General features: G+C 51.7%; 1 protein-coding gene across 2 annotated transcripts in view; it reads right to left on the bottom strand.

Moving 5' to 3' along the window:
* Positions 1-20,835, bottom strand: part of CD9 (CD9 molecule) — a 38,273-nt gene extending 17,438 nt beyond the window's left edge. The window contains exon 1 of one of the 2 annotated variants that reach the window (XM_030804491.1): positions 20,773-20,835. Coding sequence is in view for 1 of the 2 variants with exons in the window: in XM_012502440.2 (XP_012357894.1) it covers positions 20,287-20,352 (66 nt within the window). In the remaining variant the exon portion in view is untranslated. Of the gene's footprint in view, positions 1-20,286; positions 20,539-20,772 lie in introns of those variants that run through there. The other variant, XM_012502440.2, reaches the window with a different exon arrangement.
* Positions 20,836-21,205: the final 370 nt, after the last annotated feature.

Consider the following 21,205-nt stretch of genomic DNA (forward strand, 5'->3'; position numbering starts at 1 on the left):
GGTCTCCCTAACCTAAAAATCCAAATACAACAAAACCAGAAATAGAACCCTCTTTTTCTTCAACCTCACAGCTCCTTCAGGGTGCTCTCTGCTTTCCTTTCACCCCTGAGCTGGCGGCTTAACCATCTCCAAGTCCTCACTGGCTCGTCACTACATCTCTCCCAACCCGAAAGGGGTCGCGAGTCTTAAGACTTTTGCTGAATCCTCATGTTTTGGGATCCCGCAGCAGCTGACACCACTGAACCCTGCCTCCTCCTTGTCTGCTCCTTAGATGCAATCTCTCCAGGTTTTCTGAGTTCAGCCTTGTGCATTGTGCCTCTGCTAGTGCAAGTCCCTCCTCCTGGAATGCTGTGTGGTCGCCTAAGCCAAGCCTGCTGCTTCCCCACCCATTTTCCCCCATTCCTCCCATGCAAATGGCAAATGCAATCCCTGAGCAAGCCAAGTATGTGAGCAGGCCAGTGTCACATCCGTCCTGTCCTCTCCAGCATCCGCGATCCGCACTCTCTTCCCTTCCTCTATCTGGGGCTTGCCTCCCGTCTCAGCAGAGCACAAGCTCCTTGAGGTCCAGGGGACCTCTGAGTCATTCTTTTATTTTATCTCCTTTGCCCCATCCATGCTTTGGACGGATGGTCATTAGTAAATAGTTACTCCATAAATGAATGACTACTTCAGTGAAAAAGTACTTGAAATCCACCCAGATCTCCTCTCCTGTGTCCTCTTCATTTGGACCAGCTTCCTTTCCCATTAGGCCTTTTATCCAGATCCATCTTCTAATGTCTCACAAGAGTCAGAAACCACAAAGAGGCTGGGCGCGGTGGCTCACGCCTGTAATCCCAGCACTTCGGGAGGCCAAGGCGGGCGGATCACAAGGTCAGGAGATCAAGACCATCCTGGCTAACACGGTGAAACCCTGTCTCTACTAAAAACACGAAAAATTAGCCAGGCATGGCGGCGGGCGCCTGTAGGACCAGCTACTTGGGAGGCTGAGGCAGGAGAATGGCGTGAACCCAGGAGGTGGAGCTTGCAGTGAGCCGAGATCACGCCACTGTACTCCAGCCTGGGCGACAGAGCAAGACTCCGTCTCAAAAAAAAAAAAAAAAGAAAAGAAAAAGAAACCACAAAGAACAATTACTTGCCCAGAGTAAATACTAAGGAAGACCCATGAAGGTTGGTTGGGGGAATGACAATTTCCCTTTCTGTTGGTGAAGCATGTCCCAATGTGACTTACGGGCAAATCCTTATACAGACTTTTGAAAACCAATTTTATAAAAAGCCCATGCAGGCCGGGTGCAGTGGCTCACGCCTGTAATCCCAGCACTTTGGGAGGCCAAGGCAGGTGGATCACTTGAGGTCAGGAGTTCGAGACCAGCCTGGCCAACATGGTGAAACCCCGTCTCTACTAAAAATACAAAAATTAGCTGGGTGTGACAGCGCGTGCCTGTAATTCCAGCTACTTGGGAGGCTGAGGCAGGAGAATCACCTGAACCTGGGAGCCAGAGGTTGCAGTGAGCTGAGATCGAGCCACTGCACTCCAGCCTGGGTGACAGAGCGAGATTCCATCTCCAAAAATAAAAACAACAAAAAAACAACCCATGCATTGCTGTCCTCAGTCTTTATCTGCAAGTCTGCCAGCACCCCCATCCCTCAAAGAAGTCCAGTCAAACACTCTAATGTTTGATGAACACAGGTAAGGTGGTCACCTGGGGCTTATGTGAGCCTCAGGAGACATGAGAACTCAAGAGTGCCCCAAACTCAGGCCCATAGTGAAAGGTGTCCTGGTCATCCCTTGCCACACCCACTCACCACTGAGAGCACAATTCACCAAAGGCTCCCATGCAAAGATGAGAATTTCAGTGACTCACACTGCAAAATCTTGCTGCAGGGACAGGTTCAGAAATCTTACACTGAAACACACACCTGGAGTTAAAGGAAACATTTCCAATTTCAAAGGAGGATTAAACAAAAAACATCAAAGTGTAACGGAGCTTAGGGGCACCTGGCTGCTCTGGGGACTCTATGCCAAGTGTGCAAAACCAGTTCCAGTTAGAACCTGGGGAGGTTCGTATGTACAGCCTGGCCTCCTGGTGGAAATTCTTGAAGTAGGTGTGCTGAAAAAGAGGAGGTAACCCAGAGGAAGAGGAAAAGAGCAGTGGGTTGAATGTGGTTTCAGTGTGGGGGAGGGCATACTGCCTGCCACTCCCCAGGTGGGAGAAGCCAAGTTTGCCTATGGGACAAATCCTACTTCAAAGAAAAATCCTTTGTGGGCAAACAAACTGGGTGCTCTTGGCGTGGGCCCCCTTTTCCTCCAGGTCCCATCTTCTGTAATATGTACTGACTGGCCATACACTTTTTTTTTTTTTTTTTTTTGAGACAAGGTCTCACTCTGTCACCCAGCCTGGAGTGCAGTGGTGTGACCATGGCTCACTGCAGCCTTGACCTCTCTAGGCTCAGCTGATCCTCCCACTTCAGCCTCCTGAGTAGCTGGGACTACAGGTGTGCACCACCACGCCCAGCTAATTTTTAAAATTATTTGTAGAGATGAAGTTTCCCCATGTTGTCCAGGCTGGTCTCAAACTCCTGGGCTCAGGAGATCCACCCACCTTGGCCTCTCAAAGTGCTGGGATTACAAGCATGAGCCACTGTACCCAGCCCATTTTTTAAAAAGGACAAAATATTTGTTACGCTTCCTCTATTCAGCTGCCTTGGAAAGCCCAGAAAGTGGAGAGCAGATCATTGCTCACGGTGGTTTCTCGCTGAGGACTGCCTTAGCCTTGAGGGGGCCACATCTACCACTTTGGGAGGGGTTGGAGGTGGGCAGTGGTGAGTGGATGGAGTCCAGGAAGGAGGGAGAACTTTCTTCCCAACTTCCCACTGTCCTCCTGGAAAAGCGATGGCTACTTGGTTACTCTGCTGAGCCCATGGTCAAAATGATACACAATTTTCAGCAAGGGACAGGTGGCTTAATAGAAAGAATAGTGAGCTGTTGCCTGCACAGCTGTACCACCTAGGGCCTGGTTCTATATGGGGTGGGCATCAGAATCATCTGGGGAAATACTTTTTTTTTTGAGACAGGTCTCAATCTGTCACCCAGGCTGGAGTACAGTGGCACAATCTTGGCTCACTGCAACCTCTGCTTCCCGGGGTCAAGCAATCCTCCTACTTCAGTCTCTCAAGTAGCTGGGACCACAGCTGGAAGCCACCATACATGGCTAATATTTTTTTTCGTATTTTTTTTTGTAGAGACAGGGTTTCACCATATTGCTCAGGCTGGTCTCGAACTCCTGAGCTCAAGCAATCCACCCACCTTGGCCTCCCAAAGCACTGGGATTACAGGTGTGAGCCATGGCGCCCGGCCTACCTGGGGGATTTCTAAACATGCACCTGCCTCAGCAATCCCAGGGGACTCTTTGTGCTCCCAGGGATTCTACTGCACGCCTCTGTTGAGAATGACTGGACTGTGATGGATATACACTTGGGCTCTAATTCTGGCACTGCTACCTAGGAGCGCTCTGACATTACACACTTTCCTCAGCTGCTCTGAACGTTACAGTCCTCATTTCTGAAAAAGTACAGTATGATACCTGTCCTGCCTTCAACATAGGTTGAAGGTGAGGATTAAATAAAGTGATGCATGTAAAACATTCTGAAAACTGTGAAGTGTTACAGCCAGCCGGATTCCATAGGGAAAAAAAATGACAATAATAATAAACTCTGAGAAAGACGTGAGGTGGGGGCAATTCATGGGCCTTCTGTGGATGGCTGTTGTGTCCTCCTGTGATCGGAGAAGGCGGCTGGGTGGCAGCGGGGGAATTTAGGACACTGGGGTTCTGTTTTCTGGTTTGTGTGGGAGTCTGTGTGAGCGCTGGGTAGTGGAGGAAAATGGGTAAATTTATCTGCTTCACACCCTCAAACTGCCATCCAGAGCTCCACTAAGACTGGATGGGAATGGCCAAAGAAAAGTGGGGAAGGAAGGCTAAAGGGAGACTGTTGGCTCAGATTTTAGGCTTCTGTCCTTCCTTGGATCACAAACTGCTTCCGTGGGCAAATTAACCCTGCTGAAAGGAGTAATTACAGCAGCAGATAACAGAGAGAGAGGGGATTTTCCTGGGTTGGGCAGGAAAGGAAACCTTGGCCTCTTTATCACCCTCCTTCAGTAAGATGCTTGTCAGCCCTGGTTTTTGTTTTTGTAATCTACTAAACTTGGGAGAGCATTAGTCATAGTTGTCCATGGCACCCAGGAAGTAAGCAACACACCAAACACTGGGGATGCAAGTTTCCCACACCAGCAGTTTTCCAGGCCCCAAAATACCAGTCACGCTTTAAGAAAGCCACAGAAGTGGAGATAGGCCCTCCCTGTTCGCACAGACTTCAACATTTAAAAACAAGTCAGGCCACCCAGACCTGTGGGCTCTGGGCCTCGCCCATCTCCATGGCAACCCTTGGCTCACTACTGCATGCCAAGCCTTGGATGGGCTGATTCACTCCTCAGGAAGCCGGGCCAGGCAGTGCCAGCAAGAACAAACAGGATCCCGATGCCCACAGCCTCCTCCAACCCTCTCTGCGTCCTCCTCTCCCACCTCCAAATGAAGGCTGGGGCTGTTGTCTTTGGAAGGGCAAAGCCACTTACTTGGGCAGGACTAGAGGCTTTGGGGTGCTCCCTTATCCAGCTCCGCCACACAGTAAAAACACTGGCAATAAGAAAACCAAAACTCCGCTGTGATCAGCAGAAGAAATTGCCACGACTTGCTCTCCTTACGCGTCACAAGTAAATTACTATAATAGTTCATGGCGGAATTTCTAGATGACAACAGGGCATATTACTAACTTTAGTTTTACTACAGCCAAGTTGAAAAGCCCCAGAGATCACAGCCCTACAGAACCAAAGTTCCCTTTTGTATGTATGACTGGTTGGTCAGGCGCATCCTGGGGGGCCATCTCTCCTCTCTAGACAACTTCTGCTCTTGGGACTTCTACCGAGCTACTGTCTGAAGGCAGTGCTGAAATCCTCAGAAATTCTTATCTTCAAAGGCAACCCAGGAAACTCTTCTCTATGCCAGTCCAGCAGCTCTCAAAATGACCCCAGACCAGCAGCAGGATGACCCAGGAACCTGGACATGCAAATTTGCAGTTCCCTACCAGACCCACTCAGTGAAACTGGGGTGGGACTGGACCGGCACTCTGTTTTCCCAACACCTTCCCAGGTGACTCTCATCATTCTCAAGTTTAAGAACCACTACTCTAGGCCTTCATTGACACACCAATAATCAGGAAGGATAGAGAAAAGCTCTCTCTGGGGGTTCTGAACCCAGAGAATAGCTTTCTAAATGCCAGTGCTGAAAAGCCTGAAGGCATGGATGGGAGGTGTGAGCTTCCTCTGAGCTGGAGGTGCTTTGTGTGTGTTAGGGAGAGCTCACTGCCCAGCCCCGCAAGGGAGCAGGACTGGACCCTACTACTTGACACTCCAATCTGGTGAGTGGGGGCTCAAATGCTCTGACCAGCACTGTGAAGCCACGGGGAACGCACCTGGGGTCACCTTGGAAATGTGGCATTGTGACCATTAAGGGTGAAGATGCAGAGAGATGGGAAGGCAGGAAGAGGTAAGAAAGGAGAGATAGTGGCTGGACAACTCTGTGCTGAACCCACTGAGCCAGGAAGTCATGGTAAAGGGCTCAAGTTGGAACCTGCGTTTGGCTCCCAAATGCACATCCACCACCCAGGCCCTGCCTGCGTGAACTCTCCTCTGGTAACAGGCCCTGATGACTCGGTGCGCCTGTGAGAGGCTTCCATAGCCTGCAGCAGGGCACTCCTGGTAAGAACCTCCCCTCTGAATTCTGCAGCCGGCTGTGCTCCCTAGGCCAGCTCGCTGTTATGCACGAGACTGGACTTCTCCTCAAACCTCCCCGAACTCTAGAAAAACAATTTTTTAAAAGAATACACTCAGAGGCTGATGGTCAGGCCTCTGACCGGACCTAGCACTTTGGGAAGCTGAAAGGGGGACGCAATGCTTGAGCTCAGGAGTTGGAGACCAGCCTGGGCAATATGGTAAAACCCCATCTCTACTAACAAATGCAAAAACTTAGCTGGGCACGGTGGCACACGCCTGTAGTTCCCGCTACTTGGGGGGCTGAGGCAGGAAGATGGCTTAAATCCAGGAGGTTGAGGCTGCAGTGAGTTGAGATTGCACCACTGCACTCCAGCCTGGGTGAAAGAGACCCCATCTCAAAAAAAAAAAGAGGCTGATGGTCAAGTTGTAGGTTATCTAGCTCAGTGAAAATAAAGAACACCATAGTAGCAATTTAACAGTAGGAGTTACTATGTACAAAGACCCACGCCCCCGACACATTACAGGAGGTGGTTTATCTACAGTCTCTCACTGAATCCTCTCATCACCCTCATTTTATGGATGAACCAGGCTCAGAGATTTTAAGCAACTGACTCAAAAAGACACAGCCAGGAAGAGGCAGAGCTCAGATGGAACCAGCTCCACATTGACGACTCAAAGCCACGCTCTTCTCAATGCACGGTGCTTCCTCACTGGCCAGGGAGTGACCGGGAAAGATGCAAATCCCTGAGAAATTGTCTTGGGGGACAAGTGGGAGGCTTGGATGTGTTGAATTTGGCACAATGCTCTGACTTAAATCTTAACCTGGTGACAGGGTTTCCCTGCCTGCTGCAGCTTGACAACAGACGCTTTCGATTCAGGGTGTTGACCCTAGCCCGGGTGGGGGCCAAGAGGGAGGGAGGGAAGATGCTGACCAGTAGCTTCTCCCTGGGGTTTGTTCTTCTCTCCCTCCATTGAGGCGGGGAGAGGTGGTGGTCCCCGGGAAGCTGCACCCTCAGGCGTTACCTTCCTTCCACTTCCTACCTCCGGTGTCTACACAAGCAATGGTGACCGTGGCTCTGCCTCTCTCTGGGACCTGGTTTCTGGGTGTGGGTGTTCTAGGTATCCAGAAAATTCTACATATGAAGAATCAACTTCCTTTTGGGAGGCACAAGGAGTGAACTGAAGGAGAAGCATTGAGGCTACCCTTCTTGGTGTGGATATGAAGTAGATTTTCCTTCAATTTCCATTGTAAATTAATTTCCAAGTTGAGCTCCACAAAGCTAGTCTCTGCCAATGGGGCGTTCTTTACAGGCGTTTCCAGCAAAGCGCAAAACTGATTCCCCTCTTTATCGGTCTTCCCCAAACTGGGGAAGTCTCAGAAATGAGTGTTTTATAGACAGATGGAAAGATACGTCCTCCAATTCGTGTTCAAGAGGGAGAAAGCCTGGAGGTAAATTTCAGCATTGACTGATCTTGTGTGATGTGGTTTCATGAACTGAAGCGAGAAGATATGGATGAATGTGAACACCTCAATCTGTGAAAAATGTAAGGAGAGGTACAGTAACAGCAACTACAGCAACAGCAGCAGAAGCTAACACAGGAGCTCTGCCTGTGAGCCAGGCCCATATAAGAGCTTTACATTAAATATCCCATTAGTCCCAGTAACAATCATAAGACGCTGGTTGTATTATTACCTTCATGACACAGATAAGGAAAGTAAGGCTTAAGGAGAGTCACTAATTTGCTCTCTCCCCACAGGACCCGGCGTTTCTATCAAGACAACTCCCTGCCCGCTCCTGGCCCACTCCCCCTAACCCCAGCAATGTCCCTGGGTCATAAATGGCCCCTGCTATTATATGTCGCTCTTTTACACCATGAGGGCAGGCTGGGGAGAGGGGTCCACATGCACACTTAAACCCAACATTCCACGACAAGCCAGGTCCCTGGGGGGGCCAACTTCCGCCTTCTGTGGCCATTTAGTGCTCTAGACACTTAGATGATTATGGTACCTACCCCACAACCCATACAATTCAACATAAAAAAAGTTGAACTTGTAAGATAAAGCTCGAAAAAGTGCCTGTTTCCCTGGATTCCTTGAGCTACCTGCATTGTTGGTGCCCTAAGCACATGCTTAGCCTGCCTGCTGACTCTGTGGCCTCCCTTTCCAGGGGTGCTAGTGCAGTTGGGGGGCTCCTGGGTGGAAGGATGAAGGTGGCCCTAGACAGCTACAGCCTGGGGGTGCCACCACCTTGCTATGCCTGGCTTGTTGTGTGTAAATGTTCGAGCCTGGCCTCAGGCTGGTGCAGGGCATTACTACATGAGAACATTCCCTGTAGGAGCAACAGTAATGCAATGCATGAGAGGTTTCCCAGGGAGGAGACTAGAATTACACTATAAGGCCCTGCTGCCCCTTCTGATTCTTAGTGGGCTGCCTTAGAGCCTGAGAGCTAGTTAGGATCATCCCTGTGAGAGATGAAGAAACAGGTTCCGAGAGGTAAAGCGACTTGCCCATGGTCACAGAGCAGGCATGAGTGACCCAGCTGTCAGCACTCTTCCTCTGTCCCGTGCACAGCACATGCCATGCAGAGATCAGTTACTTGCTGGCCTGTCTCCTCCCCGATAGAAGGGAGACAGCTTGGTCCCCTCTCCAGGGTGTGGCAGAGGATGAGGAACTCCGTAAGCTTTTTCTCAGCATATCTTTCTGGAAATTAGGCAGCTACCTGGTCTGAACAAGTTCAAGAGTTGAGAAATCTTCCCTCCTTTCAAGGACAAAGTCAGCATCATTTAAAAACCTGGAGCCCTTCCTCTGCCCTGGAGAGGAGAAAAGCTTCAGCGAAGTGTGCTGGCGCTAGGATGTTGGGGCTGATTGGGAGGGAGGCCCTGGCCCAAGGTAACCTCTTTCTAAACAAGAAATCCCATTTCAAGTTTCCACCGCCTGCTTGCCAGACGCGTAGCATACGCTGGCCAGCCCATAAATCCCTTTTCCGCTGAAAGCAGGCGTTCTGATCTTAACCAAAATCATCTGATGTGGGGGATTGTTTTGGATGTTTTGCTTTAAATTCCTGAATACCACACATTTGTTTTCCATTGTGTATGCCTCGCCGAGCTGTCTGGCGATGACTGCACACACTCTAGCCACTTGCAGCAGCTTGCTCTCATTCCATCTGCAGAGTTGGCTGCCACGTGCGTGCGTGGCCCTGAGTGGTGGGAGATGCTCCTTCCTTGACAGTTTTCAAGCAATGTGGTGCCTGGAGTGGCAGGGTCAGCTAAAAGCACTTCCGGCACCGCTTGGTGGAACGGCCCCCCTTCTCCACCACGGGATCTTGCAAACCCCAAGCCAGCAAGGGAGGCCAAGATCCCCAGTCTCTTGTCTAACCTATCACCTGCCCTACCCCTCTGCCAGGAGCTGCTTCTTCATATTAGGTCACCTAATTACTAGCAGCAAGTACTCAAATATTTGCTATCTATGTTCCACACCCCACCCTAAGCACTTCCCCAGAACTATTTAATTTTCAGAATAGGCCCGCCAAGGAGGTAATATTGTCTTCTATTTTTTAGATGAAAAAACTGGGGCACAAAAGTTAAGTTGCTCAACTGAGATCACAGGGCGAGTAAGTGGCAGAGTCAGAACTTGAACCCAGAACGGTCTGACCGCAGAGCCCCAATTCTCAATTATTTTGTTAAGCTGTTTGTGTTTTTGATCCATTTCTTCTATTCTGAAGCCAGAATTTTTCCCTTTTGCCTGTTTTCCCCCCTATTCATATCTAATCCCATTTCAAAGTGGTGTTTTCGATCTTTAACGGCCCCAAGGGAGCCCATCTGCACAGGAAGGAAGGCAGCTTGCAGACGCGCCTCCTCCCTCACAGCAGGGCAGCTGCAGTGGCCACCTGGGCTGGAGGTGCCACCTACACCTGGCCTCACTCGGGGGCAGTGGGGGTAGTGGGCGCTCGAAGAGAGTCTAAAAAAAACAGCTGGTGCTTCCTCTCCCTGGCCTTTGTCCTAAGAGCTTCAGCCACACCCTTGGTTCCACTGGTCATATAGTCTGTCCAGGTTCCACTGGCCTGGACAGAGGCGGTGCTCTGGGAAGGGACTCTCCAGGGCAACTCGCACACCCTCCTCTCCCATTGGCTGCACTGTTCCAGCTGCCCATTGGCATTGTGCCCATAGACGGGACCACAGCCTGTTCAGTGGCCATGGTCCTTCCATCCCCTGTGAAAACAGCCCCAGAGTGGGACCCGGAGCCTCTGCCCTTCCCCAGAACCATCCTGCCAGCAAAGGGCAGAGGAACAAGATGACATCAGCACAGGCCTCTCTGTATTATAGCCCTGGGCATGAGCTCTCAAGACACACCCCAGGGTCCTAGAGGAGAGTGCCAGCTTCCCATGACAAAGAAGGCTGAAGTGTCCTTCCTCATCCTGGAAGAGAATCTAATTTCTATTTGAAATGAGCAGTCCCAGCTGGGCACGCTGGCTCACGCCTGTAATCCCAGCACTTTGGAAGGCCGAGGTGGGCGTATCACCTGAGGTCAGCAGTTCAAGATCAGCCTGGTCAATGTGGCGAAACCCTATCTCTACTAAAAACACAAAAATTAGCCGGGCATGGTGGTTACAAGCCTGTAATCCCAGCTACTCGAGAGGCTGAGGCATGAGAATCACTTGAACCCAGGAGGCAGAGGTTGCAGTGAGCCGAGATTGTGCCACTACACTCCAGCCTGGGCAACAGAACAAGACTCCATCTCAGGAAAAAAAAAAAAAAAAAAAGAAATTAGCAGTCTGGGTCTCTAAAGGGTTGTGTCTTAGGGAGCCAGGGCTACAATTTGACTAGAGAGGAGGAAAGGAGAGTATGAAGAGATTTTCTCAGTCTTGTAGACAGGAAGCTTTAAAACATCTGAGCTTAACAGTAATAAATTTAAATCCACAGTCCCACATTGCGAGGAAGATGTTTACATTGCACCATGGAGCGCAGGAGGAATATGTCTTAGTGGGAAGGGCCTCTCGTCTCTAGGAACAGGGCCGCTGAGGGAGGTATGGATGACTCCCCACCCAGAAAACATCCAGTGGAGTTGGGCATAAATCTGGGGTGTGCACACACACTAGCACACTGCAACTGCCCACCTAGAAGGGAAGACATGATGTGGATTCAAACACCAGCCTTCTATTGACTTGAAAAGCTATGATGAGCCTGGCGCGGTGGCTCACGTCTGTAATCCCAGCACTTTGGGAGGCAGAGATGGGTGGATCACCTGAGGTGAGGAGTTCGAGACTAGCCTGGCCAACATGATGAAACCCCATCTCTACTAAAAATACAAAAATTAGCTGTGCATGGTGGCGTGTGCCTGTAGTCCTAGCTACTCAGGAGGCTGAGGCAGGAGAATCACTTGAACCTGGGAGGCAGAGGTTGCAGTTTGCCAAGATTGCGCCACTGCACTCCAGCCTTGGTGACAGAGCGAGACTCTGTCTCAAAACAAACAACAAAAAAAGCAATGATGAGTTCATAAATAGTATGATTTTGCTGATGGTTTCATTTAGAGTTTTAATAAATCAGTACACTGTATTATCATACTACAGATTCGATCAACTTAGATTTAAAAGAAATTAAACTACACACCTGTAATCCCAGCACTTTGGGAGGCTGAGGCGGGTGGATCACCTGAGGTCAGGAGTTCAAGACCAGCCGGATCAACATGGAGAAACCCCGTCTCTACTAAAAATTAGCCGGGCATGGTGGCACACCCCTGTAATCCCAACTACTCGGGAGGCTGAGGCAGGAGAATCGCTTGAACTCAGGAGGCAGAGGTTGCGGTGAGCTGAGATCGTGCCATTACACTCCAGCCTGGGCAACAAGAGTGAAACTCCACCTCAAAAAAAAAAAAGAACAAAAACAAACAAAAAAACCTAAAATCCTTGAATAGGTTTTGAATTCATAAATTCATAATTAATAAAACTGCCTGATTAACTTTATGGTATTTTTAGCCTCAGTCAAGGATCTTCTCCTATGACCCATGTGTTGTGTTGTTTCTGAACTTGGATAGTAACACACAGCTCAGACTGGGAGTGTCAGCAAGGGACTGGCACCTGAAGCTGTGAAGCTCGGTTCCGAGGAGGGGGCTTGGCAGGAGCCACCAGCTGCTTAGCCTGCTCAGAGGTGTTCACTGGAAACTTGGATGTGCATTGGGTAAGCTGTGAAGGGTTACTTTTCTTCTCTTTTTTTTTTTTTTGAGATGGAGTTTCACTCTTGTCGCCCAAGCTGGAGTGCAATGGCACGATGTCAGCTCACCGCAACCTCCGCCTCCCAGGTTCAAGCGATTCTCCTGCCTCAGCCTCCCAAGTAGCTGGGATTACAGGCACCTGCCACCATGACTGGCTAATTTTGCATTTTTAGTAGAGACGGGGTTTCTCCATGTTGGCCAGGCTGGTCTCAAACTCCCGACTTAGGTGATCCGCCTGCCTCGGCCTCCCAAAGTGCTGGGATTACAGGCGTGAGGCACCGTGCCCAGCCTGAAGGGTTGCTTTTCTAACAGAGCTCACAAGAGCCACTATCTCTTCCCCCGGACACAATGCCTGGCATAAGGATTGAAGAGGAAGGGCCCTTAAGACCCAGGATTCTGATTTTTCTCCAAGTCAGTAGTCCCCAAACTTCTCTCCACTGGGACCTCCTCTGGAATCACATTAATCCGGGCCCCTCTCCAAGTCAGGCTGCTTTGCCTTTCCCAGTTACTCAACCAGACTGCTTCTCAATTCCTCGGGAGTCCAGCTCCCCAAATGATCCCTCCTGAGACTTTCCTCCTTTCTAAAAGTACCCAGAGGACAAGCCTTTCTGTCTGTATTTGGAGGGAAGGAGAAGAGAGACAGACCTCCGCTCTTCCTGAACAAAGATGAAGCACCAAGCTCTGGGAAAAGCTAAGCCAAGAGGCCCAACCTGGCTGGAAGATCATAAAGTTGCATTTTTCGTGTGTACTAGAAATACAGAGCACTCATTAAATTAACCGAGAGTGAAAACCACTCCTTAGGCAATGATTAAACTGAGAGTCAGAGGGACGGGTGGGAGGCCAGCTGTCCCATCTGAGCTGCACTTGATCACCAGGGAATCTAGCGTTTCTAATGCCTTTCACAAAGTCCCCTGTTATGCCCCATTGCAGCCCCCGGGGAACGGTGAGGCAACCTGCTTCTTATGGCAGAAATATGGGACTCAGGACACAGCAGAGGTTGTCTGGAAACTGAGGGAGAAAAACCAATATGGGGCGTTTATAGCGTGAGCTCAGGCTGGGCGTGGTGGCTCACATTTATGATCCCAGTGCTTTGGGAGTCCGAGGCCGAAGGACTGCTTGAGCCCAGGAGTTCAAGACCAGCTTGGGCGACATAGAGAGACCCTCTCTATACAAAAAAATTAGCCGGGTATAGTGGTGTGTGCTGTAGTCCCAGCTACTTGAGAGGCTGAGGCCAGGATTGTGTAAAGCCCAGGAGTTTGAGGCTGCAGTGAGCTATGATGGTGCCACTATACTGCAGCCTAGGCAATGGAGAAAAAGAAAAAAAACAAAAGATGTCTATGGGCCTCCAGAAACAGACATAACATTTTTCTGAAGGCAGGTCGTACTGATTCCAAGGAATTCCCTAAAAAGGAATTTCCCTAAAAACGTTAAGATGTGTTAGTCTAGGATGACAGGATATAGTACTTAAAAACTATCCACAACTAAGTATTTTTGGAGGGGTAGGGGGAAGGAAATTACCAGATAGATATAATTATTATAAAATTATCACAAAAAAATTATCGCATCTGGGGACAGGATGTTGCTTTCTATGGCTGCATGCCATCACTTGATGGAAAATGAGAATGTCCCTGGACCAGCATGACTTTTTCCATGGAATAAAACAGGCAAGTAATCTGCAGTCAGGCCTTAAAACATAAATTTAAGAAATGTAGGTCAGGCGCGGTGGCTCATTCCTGTAATCCTAGCGTTTTGGGAGGCCAAGGTTGGCGAATCGCTTGAGCCTATGAGTTTGAGACCAGCCTGGGCAACATAGTGAGATCCTGTCTCTACAAAAAAGTTAAAAGGTTAGCTGGGTGTAGTGGCACACGCCTGTAGTCCCAGTTACTCAGGAGGCTGAGGTGTGAGGATTGCCTGAGCTGTTGAGGTTGCAGTGAGTCATGAGCCATTATTTATTTTTTTTTTTTTTTGAGACGGAGTCTCGCTCTGTCGCCCAGGCTGGAGTGCAGTGGCGCAATCTCGGCTCACTGCAAGCTCCGCCTCCTGGGTTCACGCCATTCTCCTGCCTCAGCCTCTCCCAGTAGCTGGGACTACAGGCGCCCGCCACCACGCCTGGCTAATTTTTTTGTATTTTTAGTAGAGACGGGGTTTCACCGTGGTCTTGATCTCCTGACCTCGTGATCTGCCCGCCTCGGCCTCCCAAAGTGCTGGGATTACAAGCGTGAGCCACCGCGCCCGGCAATGAGCCGTGATTGTTAACACTGCACTCCAGCCTGGGTGACAGAGTGAGCATCATCTCCGAAAAAAAAAAAAAAGAAATGTATAAAGACTAGCCCCCGCCCCCCATGCCCCCGCATTTTTTTTTTTTTGTCTTCTGAATTTCCTTCCCAGTTGCAAAGGATTTTTCCTGCTCTCTGAGGCCATGGGTCTGACAGGCTCTCACCCGGACTTTCAGACTCTTTTTTTTTTTTTTTTTTTTTTTTGAGACGGAGTCTCGCTCTGTCACCCAGGCTGGAGTGCTGTGGCGCGATCTCGGCTCACTGCAAGCTCCGCCTCCCGGGTTCACGCCATTCTCCTGCCTCAGCCTCTCCGAGTAGCTGGGACTACAGGCGCCCGCCACCACGCCCGGCTAATTTTTTTTTTTTGTATTTTTAGTAGAGACGGGGTTTCACCGTGGTCTCGATCTCCTGACCTCGTGATCCGCCCGCCTCGGCCTCCCAAAGTGCTGGGATTACAAGCGTGAGCCACCGCGCCCGGCCGGACTTTCAGACTCTTAACAATGAAGTGGTTGCTCTTCTGTGTGTACGGAGTAAAGCCTGTTTCTGCAAGGCTTTGGTTGAAAAGACCTGTGGTAGATCCAAATAAAGTCCCACTGACCCCAACCTGGGGGAGGGAGGAACATAGAACATAAACATGCAGCTTCCTCAAACTTCTCCACTCTCCTTTCCCCAGCTCCACACAGGTCTGTCTAGAACATGCTGCCAGTAGGACCACAGAAGCTGTGGTTGTGGTGACCTCAGGCCCCTACCCTCACAGCCAGGCTCACCCAGGTGAGAACCATCAAGGTTCGTGTTCTTTAGAAAAGGCGCCTTCGTAAATCCAAGGCATTATTAAGTTCCAAACCCAACCCTGCAACCAAGTCCAAAAGCTACGCCTCCTTATAAAATGGAACAGAACAGGAAAACAAAAACAAACAAAAAAAAGCAGACAAAACAAACACAGGATCCATATGTGTAAGGGCGAGATTCTCATCCAACACTCCTCCTGGAGGAAGGGGTGAGAAGGCTGATTTGTGAGCCCAGCAGCCACAGAGGGCTCGTCTAGAGTCAGTACCGGCGGGGCCCTAGACTGGGCTGATTATCAAAGCACTCCCAAATTCGGGCCGGAGCCAGCAGCTGCTTCCTCCGAGCACAGTGGAGCAGGGTCTGGAATGGTGCTGTGGGCCACATTGAAAAGAAAGGGGTAGAGAACATGAGTGTGAGCCTGTGCAGAGGAATCCTCACCACCATCAAAAGATCGGGTGTTTGTTGTTCATACCCATTGTGGGTGTAGGGGAGAGACCATCAAAATTCTGGGCAAAGGATGCAGATACCTGGCCTCAGCTCACCTCTCCCCAAGCCTGCCAGCTTCAGTGCACGTGTAGCCAGCTTCACCCCAGCGCAGGTTGTCTGGGCGCTGGAGGTGGGAGCCATTTTATGCAACAGTCCCAGCAACTTGCTTCTGGGGGGAAAAGGCAGACCGTGGGAAGGGGCTTTTGCCGCTGCCACCCAACTTGTCCACGTCCTGCCCAGATCCAGAATCCTGATCCTTAGGGTTTCTCTGACATGCAATTTTATTTTCAGAAGCGGGGCCTTCCCGCAGCCAAATCAGCAGTAGCAACCCATGAAATGGAGTCAGGGTTTTGATGCACAGGATAAAGTTGGCACTGATACAGGAAGAGGCAGGGAGGCCAGTGTGTGGATTGGGAGGGTCCTCCTGGCCACACCTGCAGTTTAGACTTCCACACTTCTTAGAGAACTGCTCCCACCCTCCCCAGGGCCTCATTCTAGTCTCCACTAGTGAATAACCATAGCTACTGTTGGAAGATGCGGTCTAGTGCCATCTACTATGCTAAGTGCACTACACACACTCCCCATTTAACTCTCACAGCACCATGTGGGGTGGTCACCAGCCCCATCTGGTGATGAGACATGGAACCTAGGACTGGTGCTTTGACCACTAGGCCAAGTACTAAGGTATACGGGCAATGAACACCCCTGAGAGAGACCCCACCCAGGGTGAGGAGAGGGAACTGAGAGGTAACAGGAAAGAAAAGCACCAGCTGGGCTCTTGCTCCAGAGGTAAAGGCCAAGAAAAGCTGAATTCTGTGGACAAGCCTTGGTATCCATCTCCCATTTCCAATTCAGGACTTGTATTTTGTTTATTATATTGTTATTATTTATAGATTTAGGGGACACGAATGTAGTTTTGTTACATATGGTGAAGTCTGGGCTTTTAGTGTGACCATCACCAACACAGTATACATTGTACCCAATATTGGTGCCTATTTTGGGTTGTGTAGGAGAGTCCTATTGCTGTATGTGGTAGGTGTAGGGGTGTTGGGTTCATAGACTGAGCTTGAAAGGACCTTTTGAGACCATTTGTTCCAAGCTATTGTTGTACAGATGAGGAAACTCAGGTTTAGAGCACAGAAGTGACCAGCCCAAGGTTTCAAAGTGAGTTGAGGACAGAGCTGGGCTCACATCCAGGTCTCTGAATTCCCAGCGTAGGTCTCTGTGTTTCGCACCAGCCTCCCCTAGGTCTAGGGGATACGGTTTCTTGGGAAAGAGACCTCCCAGCCCCACACTGCTGTTTCCATTAGTGAGCGAGGGGTGAGAGACAGTAAGCAAAGGGGCTGAGGGAGGTGGGGAAGGGACTGGGCTCTGTCAGTATAGCCAAACCTTTCCCTCGTTTGCCCTAAGGAGTTCCTCCCCTTGTCTGACCAGAAAGAGGGCAGACATGCATGTGTCAGACTGGACTGGCCCTAACCCTGGTTCCCCATTTCAGCTGGAGAAATACTTATCTGTCTACCACGTGGACATCAGCAAGATGTTGTCCCTCTCACCTGTTTTTTGGGGGGTGGGCGGGCAGGCAGGGAGGTCTGAAGGAAATGTAGAAACAATCAAAATAGAGCTAGGAGGGCCAGTTCTGGAGGTGGTGGAAGAACAGACTGATTTGCTGGTTTGGCTGTGGCCATCAGAGAGTGACCCACAGGGATGAGATCAGGCCAGGGAAGAGGCACAGCCCCCCAGTAACCATCCTACTCCACTGAGGTTGGCCTCTCTCTGGATGCCTGCTGGACACCCCCTCTCGGCATCCTCTGTGCGAAGCGCTGCTGGGCGCTGGCCTCGCAATTCCTGCTTTTCAAGGCCCACATCAGGTTCCAAATGCCAAGTTTATAAATGTCTGGTCTCAAGAGAGAAACGGATGTGGTGACAACATAATCACCCAAGCAGTTCCCTTAGGTTACAGCTTTCTTTAAGAGAGTCTCGGGAGCTTCTTCCCACCCTTCTCCCATTCCCACTCAGCAGCCAACCCAGTTGGTAAAGTAACCTAGTTCTGAGACCACCCTGCCCCATCACCTTGGATAAGTCACCTAACCTCTCTGGGAACTAGTTTCCTGATCATCGGTACAGTAGGGACAATGCTTCCTGCTCTTGGCTACATCATGGGACTAGAACAAGAAAGGCTCTAAAGACTAAGACTGCCCAAGTGGACCGACCACAGTCTTCCTTTTCATTACATCATCTCCTAGGGATACAGGCTTCATCTCCATAGGGACCCAGATACAGGACAAATGAACAGTAATTCAGGAAAACATAGCTACTGCCCACCTTCCTGCCTCTGATGAAGATGGAAGAGGACAGAAGTAAAGTAGGGGCCCCAGGAATTGTAATACTGGCTCTGTCTCTGTGATCCTGGGTAAATCACCCCATCTCTCTTCCTCTGCTGCCTCACTATGAATAAGAGAGCTGGACTGCACGATCTTCAAAAGTCATTCCAAACATTTCCAGTGTGAGTGATTTCTGTTTCAGACTACATAGGTCATCAGCTGCACCTAGGCTGGGGCCAGGCGTAGGGGGTTCTGAATACGAGTGGGGTGGCAGGCTGAGGACAGTATGGACAGATTGCAGGCCAGCAGGCCACAGAGTAGATACCAGTGGCCCTGGGAGCCTTGCATCAGCTTCCTGCATATGCCATGGGGCAGATGGGGGTAGGGAGGCACACTGTGGCAGTCTGTGTTTCTCTGCAGTCCCAAACCTGGATGCACTCTAGGTAGACAGCTGAGGCCTAACCAACACAGCGGCAGGGAGAGACTGCACCTGGGAGGGGAGAGGAAAACTCCCAAAGGTCAAGGGTGGGTGAGGCCAGCTGCCTTCCTGCATACTTTTCTGCGGCCAGGGATTGGTGAAAGGAAGAAGCTAAGCGTGGCAGCTGGCTGGTTGCTGGGGTGGGTGGCAACACAGGAGGAGGGGTGCCCACGGCCGGCAGGGTCTTTTTAAAGCAAGTCAAGGGTTGGGCAGGAGCACACCTATATGCTGTCCTCACTAGGGCGTGTGTTATGGTGACTGATGCACTAGGGGAGGTCAGTCTCCGCAAATTGGAAAAACTGTTCAACCACCCCTTCAGCTCTGGGGAGGAGTAAATCTTAGAAGATTTCCCTAAGGAGGCTTGTGGGGACCTCAGTGACCAGCTCCAGGGGGAATAAGTGCATTTGTTTCTTTTCTTTTTTTTTTTGACACAGGGCTCACTAGGGTCACCCAGGCTAAGTGCAGTGGTGCAATCATGACTCACTGCAGCCTTGACCTCCTCCCAGGCTCATGCGATCCTCTCATCTCAGCCTCCTGAGTAGCTGGGACCACAGGTGCATGCCAACACGCCCAGCTAATTTTTTATTTTTTGTAGAGATGGGGTCTCACTATGTTACCCAGGCTGGTCTTGAACCTGGATGAAAGAGATCCTCCTGCCTCAGCCTCCCAAAGTGCTGGGATTACAGGCATGAGCCACTGTGCCTGGCCAAGTGCACTTTTTTGTTACAAGACTCTGGTGGCATACACCTGTTTCTACATCCGTCTATCTTGAGAGTGGCACAGAGACTATCTTCCTGCCTGCAGAGCGGCAAGTATTGTCATGTGTGTGCAGGAAATGTGGCTATAGAAACAAGGACACAAGGGTTTCCTAGTCCTTGCTTCTGTCGCCTCTCAGCCTTCCCATTTGTAGAGGCTGAGTGGCCTGCAGCAGGTGTCCCTGGAGCTCCTGGCCCCGCTAGCCTCTCCAGATGAACGTCCGCTCTGCGCCCTGCCTGGCCTTGGGTGGGCCGCCTGGGCTGGCGGGGAGGGGAGAGGGCAAGGCCAAGGCTGTCCTGGGCGGGCAGCTGGCTGGCACCTGATCTCTCCCGGAAATGCACACACAGGACTCATCCCACTAGAGGCGCAGATCGGTATCTGCCCCCTCCTCTCCCCAACTCTCAGAGTTCTCTCCAGTGAAGATACTTATCGTCCTTGAAAGAAATCAAGACAAGCTAGTCTTTCAAGTAGCTTCCAGGGAGTTTGGCGCTCTGACGGTGGCTCAGAATCAAAGTCTGAGGGAACGGGGGCCTGCGAGGTTCCTCCTCAAGGGTGGAGGGGCCCCCGACTCTCAGGGACTGGGTCCCGGGGCCCGACCCGCGGCCGAGGCACCCCTGCCGCTCCTGTGTAAAAGTGAGAGCCTCTCTTGGCTGAGCTCTCGCCATGCCCGCACCCTCCCTCCCTCGCGCCCCCTACTACCTGGGAGACCCCACTCGGTCACGAGCCACACTGCTCACCACAGTCCTCCTTGGCCTTGGCCCTGGCCCAAAGAGGGGTGCTCCGCTTCTCCCTGCCTTCCCCTCTGGCACTCGGAGGGGCTTGGGCTGGGAGCAGACACACACCCCAGTTCAAATCCTAGGCGAGCTAAAGTGCTCAGGACCCGCCCGCACGCCTCATCTCAGGAAGGCCCGGCTCCCCACGCCGGCTGGGCAGTGATGAGCCCCCACCCGAATGCGCCCGTCGCGGCCGTCCCGCCCGGCTCTGGACCCGGCCTTGGAGCCAGCTGGCAGCTGCAGGGCGCTCTCTCTTCCCGCCCGGTGCCTACCCGGTGCGGGCAGTGCCAGCTGCCGGCACTCGCGGCCGCGGCCAGTGTCCGGGGCCCGCGAACAGGTGGCCCCTAAGAGGAGCGCGCGGCAGTCGCGCTCACTCACCCAGAAGATGAAGTTAAATCCGAACAGCAGGTATTTGATGCACTTGGTGCCTCCTTTGACCGGCATGGTGAGGGCTAACTTAGCCTGGGCCGAACGGGTGCGGGACTGGGGGGCGCGCGCAGCTGGGACGGGCGGGACCCGGCGCTGGACACAGATGCAGGCGGCTGTAGGCTGGTCTCCGGCTGCACTTTTAAAAAGTGCCACTCCTTAGGGCGCGCGACCCGCTGCGGTGCGCATGTGCCGGGAAAAGCCGCCCCCACTCCCCCCGCCGGCCACGCCTCCCGCCCCACCGGCCCCGCCCGGGCCGCACCCCGCACCCCGCCCCCCGCCCCCGCCCAGGTCCGGAGAGCCCCGGCCCCAGCTGCCCCGCCGAGCCCGACCCCCTCCCTGTTTGCCCGCCTAGTCGCCCTAACCCCCACCCGCCACCCACTCCTCCTTCCTGCCGTCCTGGGGTCTTTCCAGGCAGCCACTCCCTGCCACTTTTACCGCGGACTTATGTGGAGGCCTCGCCCTTCCGGTTCCCCCGCGTTTGGTCTGGGCGCCGGACCGGGCGTTCTGCTTTGGGAGACTCTTCCCCGGGTCATCTGGGCTAAAGGCCCCTTGGCCAAGGCCTGCTGCCAGAGTGAGGAGCCCTTCTGCTTTGCGAGGATTTAAAGGGAAGCCGCCTGGCTTAATTTCGCCCTCGTCTGTATGCTTGCAAACCTTCGCTCGCTGGCCATACTTTTCATTGGGCACAGCATGTGGGGTAGGAGGAATTAGAAGCGCGCAGTCTGGGTGGGATGACAGATGGGAGGCTTTTGGAAGTAATTAGCAAGTACCTATCACGGAATAATAACATAGCTGAGGGCTGGGCAGTCCCCAAGCTCTTCCTGCACTTGAGGTGTAGTTGCCCCAGAGGAAAAAAGGGTTTGTAGAAGGC

Source organism: Nomascus leucogenys, chromosome 23 (assembly GCF_006542625.1).
Source record: "Nomascus leucogenys isolate Asia chromosome 23, Asia_NLE_v1, whole genome shotgun sequence".
Lineage (NCBI taxonomy): Eukaryota > Metazoa > Chordata > Mammalia > Primates > Hylobatidae > Nomascus > Nomascus leucogenys.